The sequence below is a fragment of the Corvus cornix genome, chromosome 1A (assembly GCF_000738735.6).
Source record: "Corvus cornix cornix isolate S_Up_H32 chromosome 1A, ASM73873v5, whole genome shotgun sequence".
NCBI classification, from domain to species: Eukaryota; Metazoa; Chordata; class Aves; order Passeriformes; family Corvidae; genus Corvus; species Corvus cornix.
In genome coordinates this window covers 32,995,062-33,007,566 of record NC_047057.1, presented here as the reverse complement: position 1 = coordinate 33,007,566, position 12,505 = coordinate 32,995,062, and the positions used below count along the sequence as shown (strand labels likewise).

General features: G+C 41.6%; 1 protein-coding gene across 1 annotated transcript in view; it reads left to right on the top strand.

The window, feature by feature from the left end:
• WIF1 (WNT inhibitory factor 1) overlaps window positions 1-5,718 on the top strand; it is a 38,512-nt gene extending 32,794 nt beyond the window's left edge. The window contains exons 8-10 of the mRNA XM_039571528.1: window positions 1,700-1,795; window positions 2,389-2,484; window positions 4,889-5,718. Of these exons, the coding sequence (XP_039427462.1) occupies window positions 1,700-1,795; window positions 2,389-2,484; window positions 4,889-5,010 (314 nt within the window). The 3' untranslated portion in view covers window positions 5,011-5,718. The remainder of the gene's footprint in view (window positions 1-1,699; window positions 1,796-2,388; window positions 2,485-4,888) is intronic.
• The last annotated feature ends 6,787 nt before the right edge of the window (window positions 5,719-12,505 follow it).

The window sequence follows — 12,505 nt, the reverse complement described above, 5'->3', positions numbered from 1 at the left end:
TTTGCTCTTTCCAGTTGTTAATTACTTGGAATGCAAATGTTTGCAAATTAGAATGCCTAAATTTTCCCTCCCCAGAGGCTCCTGCAGAGAAACTGAGCTTTTACAGAAATTCCCCTTAGCACAGTTTGTTCCATCACCTGCTTATGAAACTTGTTTCAGGACTATTAAAATAATTATGTACAATAGGAACGAGTGTTTCCTTTATATTGACAATACACATGTGCATCACAGAGGTCTGCAGGGGCTGAGGCCTGAGCAGGTGCTGCCTGTGATGTTGAGCTCCCAAGAGGGCAGTCTGTGATCATGAAATGAGGCTTTCAGCACAGCCAGCCAGTGTTGACGCTTAAATTATCATGTGCAGGTCTCAGTTAATACCTTTCTTAAAAAAAAAAAGAAAAGGGAAAAGGAAAGGGGAAAGGAAAAGGAAAGGGAAAAGGAAAGGGAAAAGGAAAAGGAAAGGGAAAAAGGGGAAAGGAAGCAGTTTGCTGCCCCAGGTTCCAGAGTTTTTTTGCTCACAGATTCAGGTAAATATTAGTGCTGAATCTAGGAAGGGTGCCTTTTTTTCTCTTTTCTGAAGAATCTAGAAAGTGTAGTGGCATTAGAAAAGATAAAAATGGTTTTGGACAATAATGAGAAAAGCTGCATTGGTACATACTGGCACCAAGGTGGCAGGGAAGTGAGGGTGCAGTTCCTGGTAGCCTGAGAGTGCCCAGGGAGGTGACAAGTGAGCCTCCCTCAGCCTGGGAGTGACTGAGCTCATGGGTGCTGTGCTTCCCCTCCTAGAGATGAGTGAAGATTTAATTAGTTCAGTATTGCAGACAAATTCTAACAAGGTATAGGCAGTCTGATGATGGGACATTTGACGTTAGGTTTGAAGAAGGTCCTTGGTGTGTCATGCCCAGCAAGAAATTGAGTGTGGATCTCCCCCACCAGCGGGGACCTCCTCAGTCCCAGGCTATCAGGGCCAAACAAGACTTCCTACAACAACAACACCAGACCCAGCCTACGCCTTTGGCAAAGCCTGTTTGTGAGGGAAAGTAATTTCCAGACCAAGAGCCTGGAAAAATATCTGCCAGTTCCAATTACTGTTAGCAAAGTTGCTCTGTTCTTTGTAAACAGGAAAGAAGGGCATGTATATTTAATGTGCCTTTAGTTTCTGAGCTGCCGTGTGGAACATCCCTCATTGCACCGTCCACAGCACCGCGGTGCTCCCCAGCCTGTGCTACAAGCTGACAGGCCCAGCCAATCTACTTATTGTCTGCAAGTAGCAGCCATACCTGGCAGTTCCTGAGTATCTTATTGTTCTCAGATGTCACTAGATTTTTTTTGTGCTAGGGCCCCTCAGGTTTGGATCCCTCTCTTTGGAACCGCATAGTCTGGGCAGTGCTGCCTGCCCCATAAAGGGGGAGGAGAGCAGGACTCAGTACTGACTGGACACATGGGGGATTGTGCAGAGTCAGAGTGGCACAAATCTGGGCAAAAGCTGCAAGGTCACACAGGCTTTGGCCATGCCAGATTATTACCATAGTTTCAAAGAAGAAGGCTTATAAATTGGAAGCACAGACTTGTAGCAGAGTCTTCCTGGTGGATCCATAGTGCACACTCTAACATCTGGTGCAAGGCAAGCTCGTCAGACACTTGTCTCCAGTAGACACAGGGGACTAAGACTGTTGTTTATGTCTATGTTTTCGATTTCTAGGTAAATGCCATCAACCCTGTCGAAATGGAGGCAAATGTACCGGTAAGAATAAATGCAAGTGCTCCAAAGGCTACCAGGGAGACCTGTGTTCAAAGCGTAAGTACCAAAGCCACTCCATCAGTCCTTGTGGGAACATCAAGCTCACGTCAGTACTAATTGTTTGTTGTCAAAGTAATTCAAGTTATTTAACTTTCTGGACATACAGCTTACACCAGACTTAAGGAAATTATGAAACCAGAAATACTTTTTTATAGAAGTCTCCTCACAGTCCTTCTGTCCTCTTGAGTTTCTATAAAACAGCAGTGTGTCAGCTCAGCAATAGCAGTTTAGTAATAGAGAAATGCTTAATAAAATGTCACTACTTTGCCATGTTTAAATACAATGAGAACACTTTGTGAGAGGGATCCTGGGGACTACTCTCCTTCTCCCACTGGTTCTGGTGGATGCCCAGCTCTGCTATACAACCTGATTCTCTCTGTCAGAGGCTGAGCCAGACCTTGCAGGTAAAGAGATGGGTGTGGACTGTGTCAGGGCTCTGACTGCACTCAGTGCAAAGGCATAGATTTAACTTGAGAGACCTCGCCTGTGCCAGGACCAACCTATTGAGTGAAACAGCAGGGAAAGCAAATGTGTGACTGTCTTTGGATGAAATGTCAAGAGGTCAGGTGTATGTGCTCACTTTTTTACAGCTGTCTGTGAACCCAGCTGTGGCCTGTACGGCACCTGCGTGGAGCCCAACAAATGCCAGTGCAAAGAAGGCTGGCATGGGAGACACTGCAATAAAAGTAAGTGAGAAACAAACCCTGAGGGTCATTGTATCTGAGGTGTTACACACCCGATGCTATACAGAAATGACTGCTTCAAGAGCCTTTCCAGCATCATTTATGATAATGCACTCCTTTTTTTCTTTAATCCAATCAAAAAAGCAAAAAGGTTTTCAATACTCCATAATTTTACCTACCTTAAAAAAACTCATTATAATTTGAAAGTATTTTACCAAGATCATTTTTGTATTAGAAATTCCAGAATCTGGTATCCATCAGAGGAGGACCTTGCATGTCTTCCACCCGTAGTATGGGAGGGATCCAAGCCCTTCAATACTCCTCAGTAAATCAGATAGCTTTGAAGTGTTGCATAGGCATTTTGAAAAGTAAAACTCTGATGTGTTTTAAAACTGATTAAAACTCAGAAAAAAATAGAATGTCCGTTAGAAATTTAGGGGAAAACTTGAAGAATTATGCAAGAAGTTGTAATTCTTTATAGGTTCATTTACCCATCTCATTACTTAAAGCTCATGGAAATTACTTTCAGTAACTGGGTCCCCTGTTCAATTTTTTACCACTTCTTTTTAAGAAAACAGCTTTACCAAGGAGCCATTCATTTGATTGAATATGAAACAAGTGCTTAGCAACTTCACAGTTTTCTCCTCCTCTTTCCCACCCATATTCCACAGCATACAAAATGCATTGCCCCAAAGCAAAGTTAAAGTTCTCAAAACAATTTCTGTTGTGCTTATTGGTGCATTTGCCATCTTTTGTAGCAATTGGTCATTTCACTGGGCTTAAAATGGTACTGTATAATTATTTGAAATACAACTGGATATATCCAGTAAGAACTTCAGATTTAATTTTATGTTTCATGTGCAACAGTACTGTAACATCAGATCTTCAATATACAATTTTTATATATTCCCATAAGATACCTACCTTTATCACTATTGGCTGCCAACTCATATGCTGTGTTTTATGTGCCAATAATAAAAATGTTGAAAAATTTTGCAGCTACAAAACTAATCAGCCATAAGAAATGTGAAACTCACGTTGCAGCATCAACTGAACGTTCACTTTTATTAAAACCTGTTGATGCATATGATTTTTGTCACACCAAAATGTATTGGAATAAATATAGTATTTTCATTAAAAAGTGAGTATTATACAACTAAGATGGATTTTGCTGTGAAAATTAGGCTTGCTGTGAAAATTGGGAGTCCGCTTTTCAGCTGTTACCTAGTGGATTTGTATTTAAGTATTCATGCTATTCTCTGAAGGAGAAATACAATTAATATAAGCTATGGTTAGAAAAAAGATGTATGAAAATGAACCAATATGAACTACAGTTCGTAAGTTCAGTATGAACTTTTTCGTCCTGTCATACTCTTCTTAGAAAGAACTCAGATAGCAAATGAAAACAAATGCATACTTTAGGTGACCATCACCAAAGAAGTAATTACCTGTACAACAAAACCAAAGCTCATACCTGCCTTGTGATGAGAAGTCAATAGTCTCACATTATTGTCAACTCCAAGGTTTTTCATCCTTCATTACTTGGAGTTTGGGTACAGTCCTGCTGTGTTTAGTACAGCAAAACTCTCTTTGTATTCAGCAAAAAAACCATGAAATGGACATTTGGGCAAAATTCACCCCCATTTTAAGTGTCCATACATGTGCATGCACTGCAATTCACTCTTTTCAACTGAAACCAAACATCACTAGATCTTGAGAGGAGATTTATAGTTGGCTTGAGAGATTTGTTTCATATTCAATCAAATGAATGGCTCCTTGGTAAAGCTGTTTTCTTAAAAAGAAGTGGTAAAAAATTGAACAGGGGACTCTGTTTTTGAAAGTAATTTCCATGAGCTTTAAGTAATGAGATGGGCAAATTAACCTATAAAGAATTACAACATAATGCTTTGAATTCCATTTTTATTGTTCACTTTCATTTTCTACAACAAAGCAACTCTACTAAGCCTGTTTCAGGCTGCTTTTTCCCCCTCCCCAGGTGTTTATGATCACTGCTGTTCTTTTTCTTTGCATTCAGCCGTAAACCAAAGCCCAGCTCAGGTAGCTGGTGCAGATTCTCCCCAGGGGGTTGCTTACACGCCATTCTAGAGCCTTTTGCTGGCAGATCATCATGACTGTCACCTACCTGGTGTGGGGGATACACACGTGAACCCAGGGCTGAGTGACAGCCTGGGTGTGCTGAGGTCCCTGGGCTTCCTGGCCAGGTCAAGATCTTTCTGTCTGGCAAGATTTCGTTCTTCCTGAGGGGTAACAGAGAGGCATGAGCACTTTTGTAAGGCAAAGTAAAATCATTTTTCAAATGGGTGAGACGGTTTCCACTTGAAATATTAGCTGTGGATCACGAGCCCACTTCTGCAGATTCTTTTTCTTGAAGTGGATAATTTTCCAGGGTACGGAGCCAGCGGTCTGAGCGCCCTGAGGCCGGCAGGCAGCAAGCACAGGCAGCACACACCTTCACCGAAAAGGGCCGAGGAGAGGCACCTTCCACCCGAATCTAATTATATCTGGTGAACTCCAACATCTGAAATGGTTCGTGTTACACAAAGTTCACAGCCTTCATTAACCTCTCATGGATTGAATGTTAAAATGCTGTTCATTACAGTTGAAATTACCGGCTGGAATTTTATTAGCTTCATTATAAACCACTGAGCTGACACTTACTATTCCTTTTAAGTTTTATAAATACTTCTGTAGCATGATTATATAGGCTTCTTCTTTCAGTGCTTTGGATGGTGTTTTGTACTATATTTCATTTACATTTAAACTTCCTTTTTTGGTTATATAGCTGCAAATATTTTCCAAAAATTAAGCAATAATATTCAATCAAAAAACCTTGTAGATGCTAACCCTGAATTATTTCAATGACTACAGATGTAATTTGCCTAAGACAAAAGAAAGGTGCATTTTACAAATTTTTACAAATTGTGTACTTGGACTTTTCCCTAAGAAAAATAAATAAATAAGTTGCCTAATTTAAAAACTGAATAACTCAATTCAATGTTATTTTTGGCTTTACAGTTTTGTGTATGAAAAAGAAACTTCAGTGATGCCATTTAACCGACATAATATATTGTAAACAAAGTAGAGCTATAAGGTATGAAGTTTCTGCATCAGCTTGAAGCAGTATAATATATTGTAAACAGAACAGCTCTTATGTAATAAACTTTTTATACTGACGGTTATGTATAAAATAAAGATCCTGCTTTAGTTTTTTGAGTACTGCTCTGTGTGGCCTCCTGCAGTCTCATCAGCGCTGGGTTGGGACAATGGCTTTTCTAGAGCACCCTCATAAAACAGTGGCACAGTGGGGTTGTTTTCCCTGTGTCTGCTTTTAGCCCCACAGTTCCTAAAAATATTTCAGAAAAGCAACTTCTTCTTGTGGCTTTGCCAAGGAGGGGATAACATGGAAGGCCACATGTTTCGCTCCCTGTACTTGTCCTCTACCAGGTCCTCCCTTCCCCCCAGCACCACCAGTCACCCATGTTGGTGTGCCCAGTTTGTGGCACCCCAGGTACTCAGAGTATTCTTCTCTGAGCTTCTGTCCCAGCAGGTAACAGTCCAGCCCTGGCCATGTTTCCTGTTCAAGGGTGATGGTCCTGTGTTTTGTTGTGATCAGACTGTAGAAGGTTTGGGTGCTGCCTCTTGCAACAGTCAAGGGCTACATGATTTGTAATTTGATGTGGCTTGGAAGCAGGAAACATGGTGTCTGTCTGCACTGAAGAACAGTAAATATCCAATGAATTATTACTGACCCTTGCTATACTGTAGTTCTGGCAGTCTTATTATCTGGGAGACAAATAAAAAAATAAATAACATGTAGTTGGAAGCATAAGACCTGGGCTTTTCCCTTCACGGAGGGCAGCAAGAGGAGATATGGGCAGGAAAGGTGCTCAACCTCTGCCCACAGTCAGTGCTGTCCCAAAAGCACCCTCTTCAGATTAAAAAAAGATAGAAAAGAGGCAGCCTGAGGCAGAGGAGAAAACACTTGGGTGATGAAAACCTGGGGTGAGCTCTTGATGAAGGAAACATTTTTTTATATTTTTCTTAAAAGTCATGGAAGGAGGACATTAATATTAGGTTGAGATGAAATATGTAGCTGCTCTGTATGTCTGGGGATGCCTCAGGAGCTGTGTAAAAACATGAATGTCACATTTGCATGCTTTTTGTTCTTCCTGTAGCAAAGATTAAGTGGTTTGTCACGTGATACAATAAAAAGCACAGAAATTTCTTACTCAAAATTCCTCAGATATTTTGGCTGAACTTCTTCTACTCCTCTCAATTTCTTAGAAAGTGCTTCCTTAAAAATAGCAGGTGTATTCTTTCTTATGGAGTAAATTTTTTGCTACTTGCCCTAAAGACACTTAATGCTACTGTTTTGTTTTCAGTTTCGCCACTGATTTTTGAAAATATCATTAATCATGAGAAGAGTATCATCAGAAAGGTTACGAAAGGGAAAAATAATCCTCAAAGTGCATACTGTAACACAACCCTGTTTCTTAAATAACATCTATACACAAAATATCCAGGGCTTTGCCAGTGTGAGCACAAAGTTTCCTGTGTAGAGACAGTCCTTGATGTCAGAGTTCTAAGTTAAAAGTCTGTGACAAGTGAGAATGCTAAAAGAAGACATGAATTTTCCAGAAAAAGTCCAGTTGGAAGTTGGAAGCAATTTTGCCATTTGAAAATAAACTACAGAATATATCACTCTGTCAGAGGACATACATATGAGGGAAAAAAAATGTGTAAGAGATGAAAATTATTTAAAAATAATGAAACAACTCCTCAAAATACCAATCCACTACAATACATCAGACAGGAACTGTCTTTTCAATGATATTTGGAAAGTCTGTAGTAAGCCAGAGCAAGATGCCAAACAATGCACTTGTGAGCAGCAGCTGTAAGGTGATCAAATCGAGTGGAACATAAAATGTTAAATCACTGTAGCTCTACCCAAGAAATCTCAATTTGTGCAACTGACAAAATTATAGCTTTACAAAGGGCTTCTAATGGTACTTGATAATTTGGGTATCTAATATTGGCATCCTGCCATGTCCAGGTGTGCACAACAGTTCAAAGGACAAATACACAAAGCACACAAAGAAAGCAGAAACAGACACCCTAAGGGCAAACTGCCTTTTTTGTGCTGCTGCCATTACTGAGCTGATGCACATGCTTTTTTGGTTTGGTTGGGGTTTTTTTTTTGTATTTTCGTTTTAGGTTGGCTCTGTCTATGCTGCTGGATTTCAAACGTATCTCTTTCAGTACCTCTTCACACCCACCTTCACCTCACTGGGGAGCTGGAGAGACTTGTGGATTTTCTTGTTCATGCTATGCATGAATTGGCAGCCTGTGCAAAGCAGAGGTATCAGGGGGCAGCAGGGCCCAGCACCACCACATGCACCAGGTGCTGCTCACGGGATCTTTCTGACCAGGAGGCAGCACTGGCTGCTGGGTCTCAGCACGCTTTCCCCATGTGGTGTGACTGAAGGGTCCAGTTGTTCTTCTTCCAGCTTCAGCTGCATTTCAAGGAATATTAAGGAAAAAAAGTATAAAGAGAAAAATTCAAAATTGTTCCAGATGACTCACTGCCTATAAGATTCAAACTCCAAAAGCCAGACTCAAAGCTTTGGCCAGACTTACTGCTATTAATTCAAAAATGTCAGCTTTGTTTCTGCTGGACAGATTTGTTACCTCTCCTTTCCTCTCACTTCTGTACATCACCTGTTCTACTGGGATTGCCTACTGTGGAGAAAAAATCCTACTGGCAGACACTAAGAGGAGATCTGGCAGCAGCAGAGAGGGAGCTGCCTGAAATGGCCTGAAGTTATGCCAGGATTTCCCCAGTGCCTGCACTGCCCACAGCGCTGCATTGTGGCAGGGGGAATGTGTGAGTGGGTGTTGAGGCATCGCTCAGAGACATGGCTTCATGGCAGTTCTAGGTCTTGCAGTCAATTCAGCTCAAACCTAGAGAAACTGCATCGGTTGAAAGTTCTCTCATCCATTACAGGGATTAAATCCTACTGAATCCCACAAATCTTGCAGTGTGAATACAGCTTTGTGTTCAGCGAGGTGACAAGGTGCTATGATTAGCCAGGACACAGCCAAACCTTAAGACCCTGATTAAACCAGTGACACCCTCTCCAGCTCTAAAATGTGCCAGCAAGATTTACCCACATGACTCTTTGAACAGAAAAGCATCTAGTTAAAAAAAATCTCAAGGGAAATGTGTCCCAGTTGCTGTTAATTTTTTCTTGCATCTCTGACAGGATGGCTGCTGAGCCACAAACCTGTCCCTCCAGTGGCTCCCAGCACCCAGCTTCTGCTGGAGCACAGTTGACTGCACACTCCTTGGGGGCAGCAGCACAGTCCAGCCATGCAAGTTCACCCACACTCAGCAACAGTGCAAAGCTGAACTGGGCACAAAACAAATGGGTTGGGAGAACAGCAAAGTTTGGAAAAGGCATGCCTGCAGATCTGAGAAGATTTATTTCTTATCTCTGTGGCTTTCTGAAGTTCAATTAAAATGAACCCTCACAATTTTAAGTTTAAAAAAGCCCCACTCTCTATTTTTGACTTAGAACAACATATTCTGTTATTCGTATTAGTTACAAAAGTTGCATTTTAATCCCTTTCCACATAGCCCATCAGGAGCAGCCTTGTTGAAGAAATCTTTCCATGGAAATGTGATTTTTTTCAGAGGATTTAACACACATACCATGTCTGGCCAAACCACAGCTCAAAAGTAGTTCAGATGCTTATGAGGGACATCCTCACAAGTGCTTTCTAACACTTTGTTTCCTGAAGTATGCTTGGGGGATTTTACAGCTGAGGAGCTGGCACTGGGGCACTGCGCAGGGTTTACAGAGCTAGCTGGCTCTGGCTGCTCTGAGTGTTTGACTTTACCACCCTTAATTATATATATTCCTTAATCAGCATGCTCCACTTGTACTGCATCCTACCTGCCCAGACATCCCAGTGAGCCTCACTCCTAGGCAATGACCAATGGGACTCCACAAATTCTCCAGCAGGCAGTATTTGGAAAGGCTACCCCACAGTGTTTGTACCTTGTGCATCGAGTTTCTGTGCTATCCATCATCCCAACTTGCAGGAGCCTTGCCCAAATGGAGCCTGCCATGATCCTGGGCTGGCATTTTCCCCAGTCCTCCTACTACAAGTTGCCTGACTTTTTTGGACAAACTTAGCTGCTAGGGGAGCTGCCTGTGTGCCGGGCTCTGGCTTGCTTCAAATTAGGGTAATCCAGCTGAAAGCCTGAGCATTTAATTAAGGTCATGGCTGTTCTCAGCATGCACAACCCCACCCTTCAGTGGCCACTGTGTGTACCACCTCTCCCTTGGTCTGTCTGGAGAGTGATTGCCAAATATGTACATCTCCCAGATGGTGTCACTCTTAAAAAAGTTAAATGAATGTTCAGCACAATTCACTCCGTGTTTTTTAAACCACTCTTTTGTGTAAAGGCATAAAGATTTCTCCCCTTTTACAGCTACAGCCACAATAAAGAGAGTATTCTCTGAAGCAGACACTTGGAATTGACTGTACTGCTTCACTGTATTTATCATGAGTAAGACTGACTCAGTAGTGATAGTTCCACCTCCAAGGCTTATTCCTAAAAGGAATCAACCGTGTTTGAAATGCAGCTGAAATGCTAACCTAGTTTGACACTTGAGGGGTCCTGAGTGGTTTAGATGTCACAACTTACAGCAATCCACTTAAAAATGAGATGTAAGGGATTTCTAGGCAGAGGTGAATTTGGAGTTTCTATTCCTTTCCATGTGCCTTTGTGATCAATGAGAGCAGGAACTTCCCCAGCACCAGAGGACCTCACTAGTTGGTGTTTGAGAATGGGCAGCAACACCAGGTGAACTGTGCATAGTGGCCACCGGGGAGCTGAAACAGGGGTCACTGAGGGTTTTTGTAGTCGTTCCTGAACATCTTTACAATATATGATTTAGTAATATAGAACCATAGAATGGTTTGGGTTGGAAAGGACCTTAAAGATCATCTAGTTCCAACTCCCCCTGCCATGGGTAGAGACACCTTTCACTAGACCAGATTGCTCAGAGCCGCATCCAACCTGACCTGGAGCACTTCCAGGGATGGGGCATCTACAGCTTCTCTGGGCAACCTGTTCCAGTGTCTCACCACCCTCACAGTCAAGAATTTCTACTTTATGTGCAATCTAAACATACCCTCTTTAATTTTAAAACCATTGCTTGTGTCACTACAGGACCTGGTAAAAAGTATTTCTGTCTTTCTTATAAGCCCCCTTTATATATGGAAAGGCTGCAATAAGGTCTTCTCAGAGTCTTGTCCAAGCTGAATAATCCCAAAGCTCCCAGCCTTTCATCAAATATTTGATTTAGGTTTTTCCTCTCTACTACGCTTCCTTTTTTTTTTGTTTGTCTTAAAACATAGTAACGTCAAATAAACAAATGAACAAACAAATAATCAAATAGACCCCAAGTTACTGAAATCCTCACATTTTGCATTTGTTTAGGATACACCACTTCTGGTCTTTTTAGAGGAGAAATTCAATAAATACTGTGGTAACACCATGTTTAACTCTGCACTTGTCCCTGGAAGTACAACAGTACTACAACGTTTTTGAGCACCTCGTGGACCACCCACAAGCAAGAGGAGCTGCAATGATGCGGCCAGAAAAATGCCTTGGATGTAATATTTCCTTGGGGATTTAGAGGACAATAAGAAAATAGTTTGTTGGTTGGTATTTTGACTGAAATATGTTTTGATCACTCGGATGAGTGTATTCTGCTTGAGACAGAGCAGTTTTCTCTGAAGAAAATGGGTGGCATGAACCCTTAGGAAAAAAAAAAGTGATCTGTTAAGTACAGAAAGTACCCAGTAAGTGCCATGAGGGTAGTTAGGTATTTAGATTCCTGTTCATTTTTTAAGTTCATTATTCAACGTATTATTATTATGCAACAGCTCTGGCTGCGCTGCAATGCTCTAATATCCATGGCAAAGGTTGTTCTGGAAGAGTTTAAGATAAAAGAAAAATCTGCTGAACACCTCTTGATTGAAAGAGAAGTGCAAAATCCTGTGTTTCTTTCTAATTCTGCTTCCCCTCCTAGCAAAATGCATCCCTTTTGTATGTGTGCCCTTCTGCATTCCAGAAAATTTAAGGGGAATAATTATATGGAAAAAAAGTGGCTAACTGGGAGGTAGCAAAGCATGTCTGTCCTCAGCAGAACAATCAAGGTCTCAAAAAGACAAGACGGTGAATGTCCCTTTGAAATTGGCAGGGCAGGGGGAGAATCTTCTAAAAACCTGGCAAGCAATTAACAGCAATTATAACTTCATGATTGCTGCCACCTTCCTATCTGTTTTGTAACACTCCACTCAGGAGGTTTCGTCCTCTTATAAACAGACTCTGATACAGCTCTGCTGTTTCATATCTGTGAAGTTACTAGAGATAAATGACTTTGCTGTGAAACTGGAGTGCAGCTATAAAGCTGCTGCCCTCCTGCTTCGGATCTGAAAACATAGATACATGGCACAAACATAGCTTGGCTCTTTTACAGGACGTATTTGGAGCCTAGAAGTAACTTCTGCTCAATGTGTGGAGGTTTATTTGATTTTCAGGCTGTTCTGGGCCAGCAGAGTTAGCCAAGTCCTGGAGGCTGTCCCAGATTCAGAGCCATCTCAAGCAGTTTGATCCTGACCGCTTTTCCCAGTTTAGCAGAACTCTCCCAGCTGAGTTACTCATCAAAGTACAGAGGGGAGCAATGATGAGAAGCTGACAGTGGCTCTCTTCCTTTTCAGACAGTATTCAATCATAGCTTACAGGAAAGGGCAAGAGAGGACCTCGCAGTGAAGCTGATGTAATTTTCTGTGACCAAATTAAAGACCTTGTTATTAAAGATGTGTAGCACTAGTTCCAGGAAAAAAACAGTCTGCTTCCAGTATGCGTATTTCAAGAGATCACAGAAAATTTATGAGAATTCAGAAGAAAGTTGCAAGAGCTATT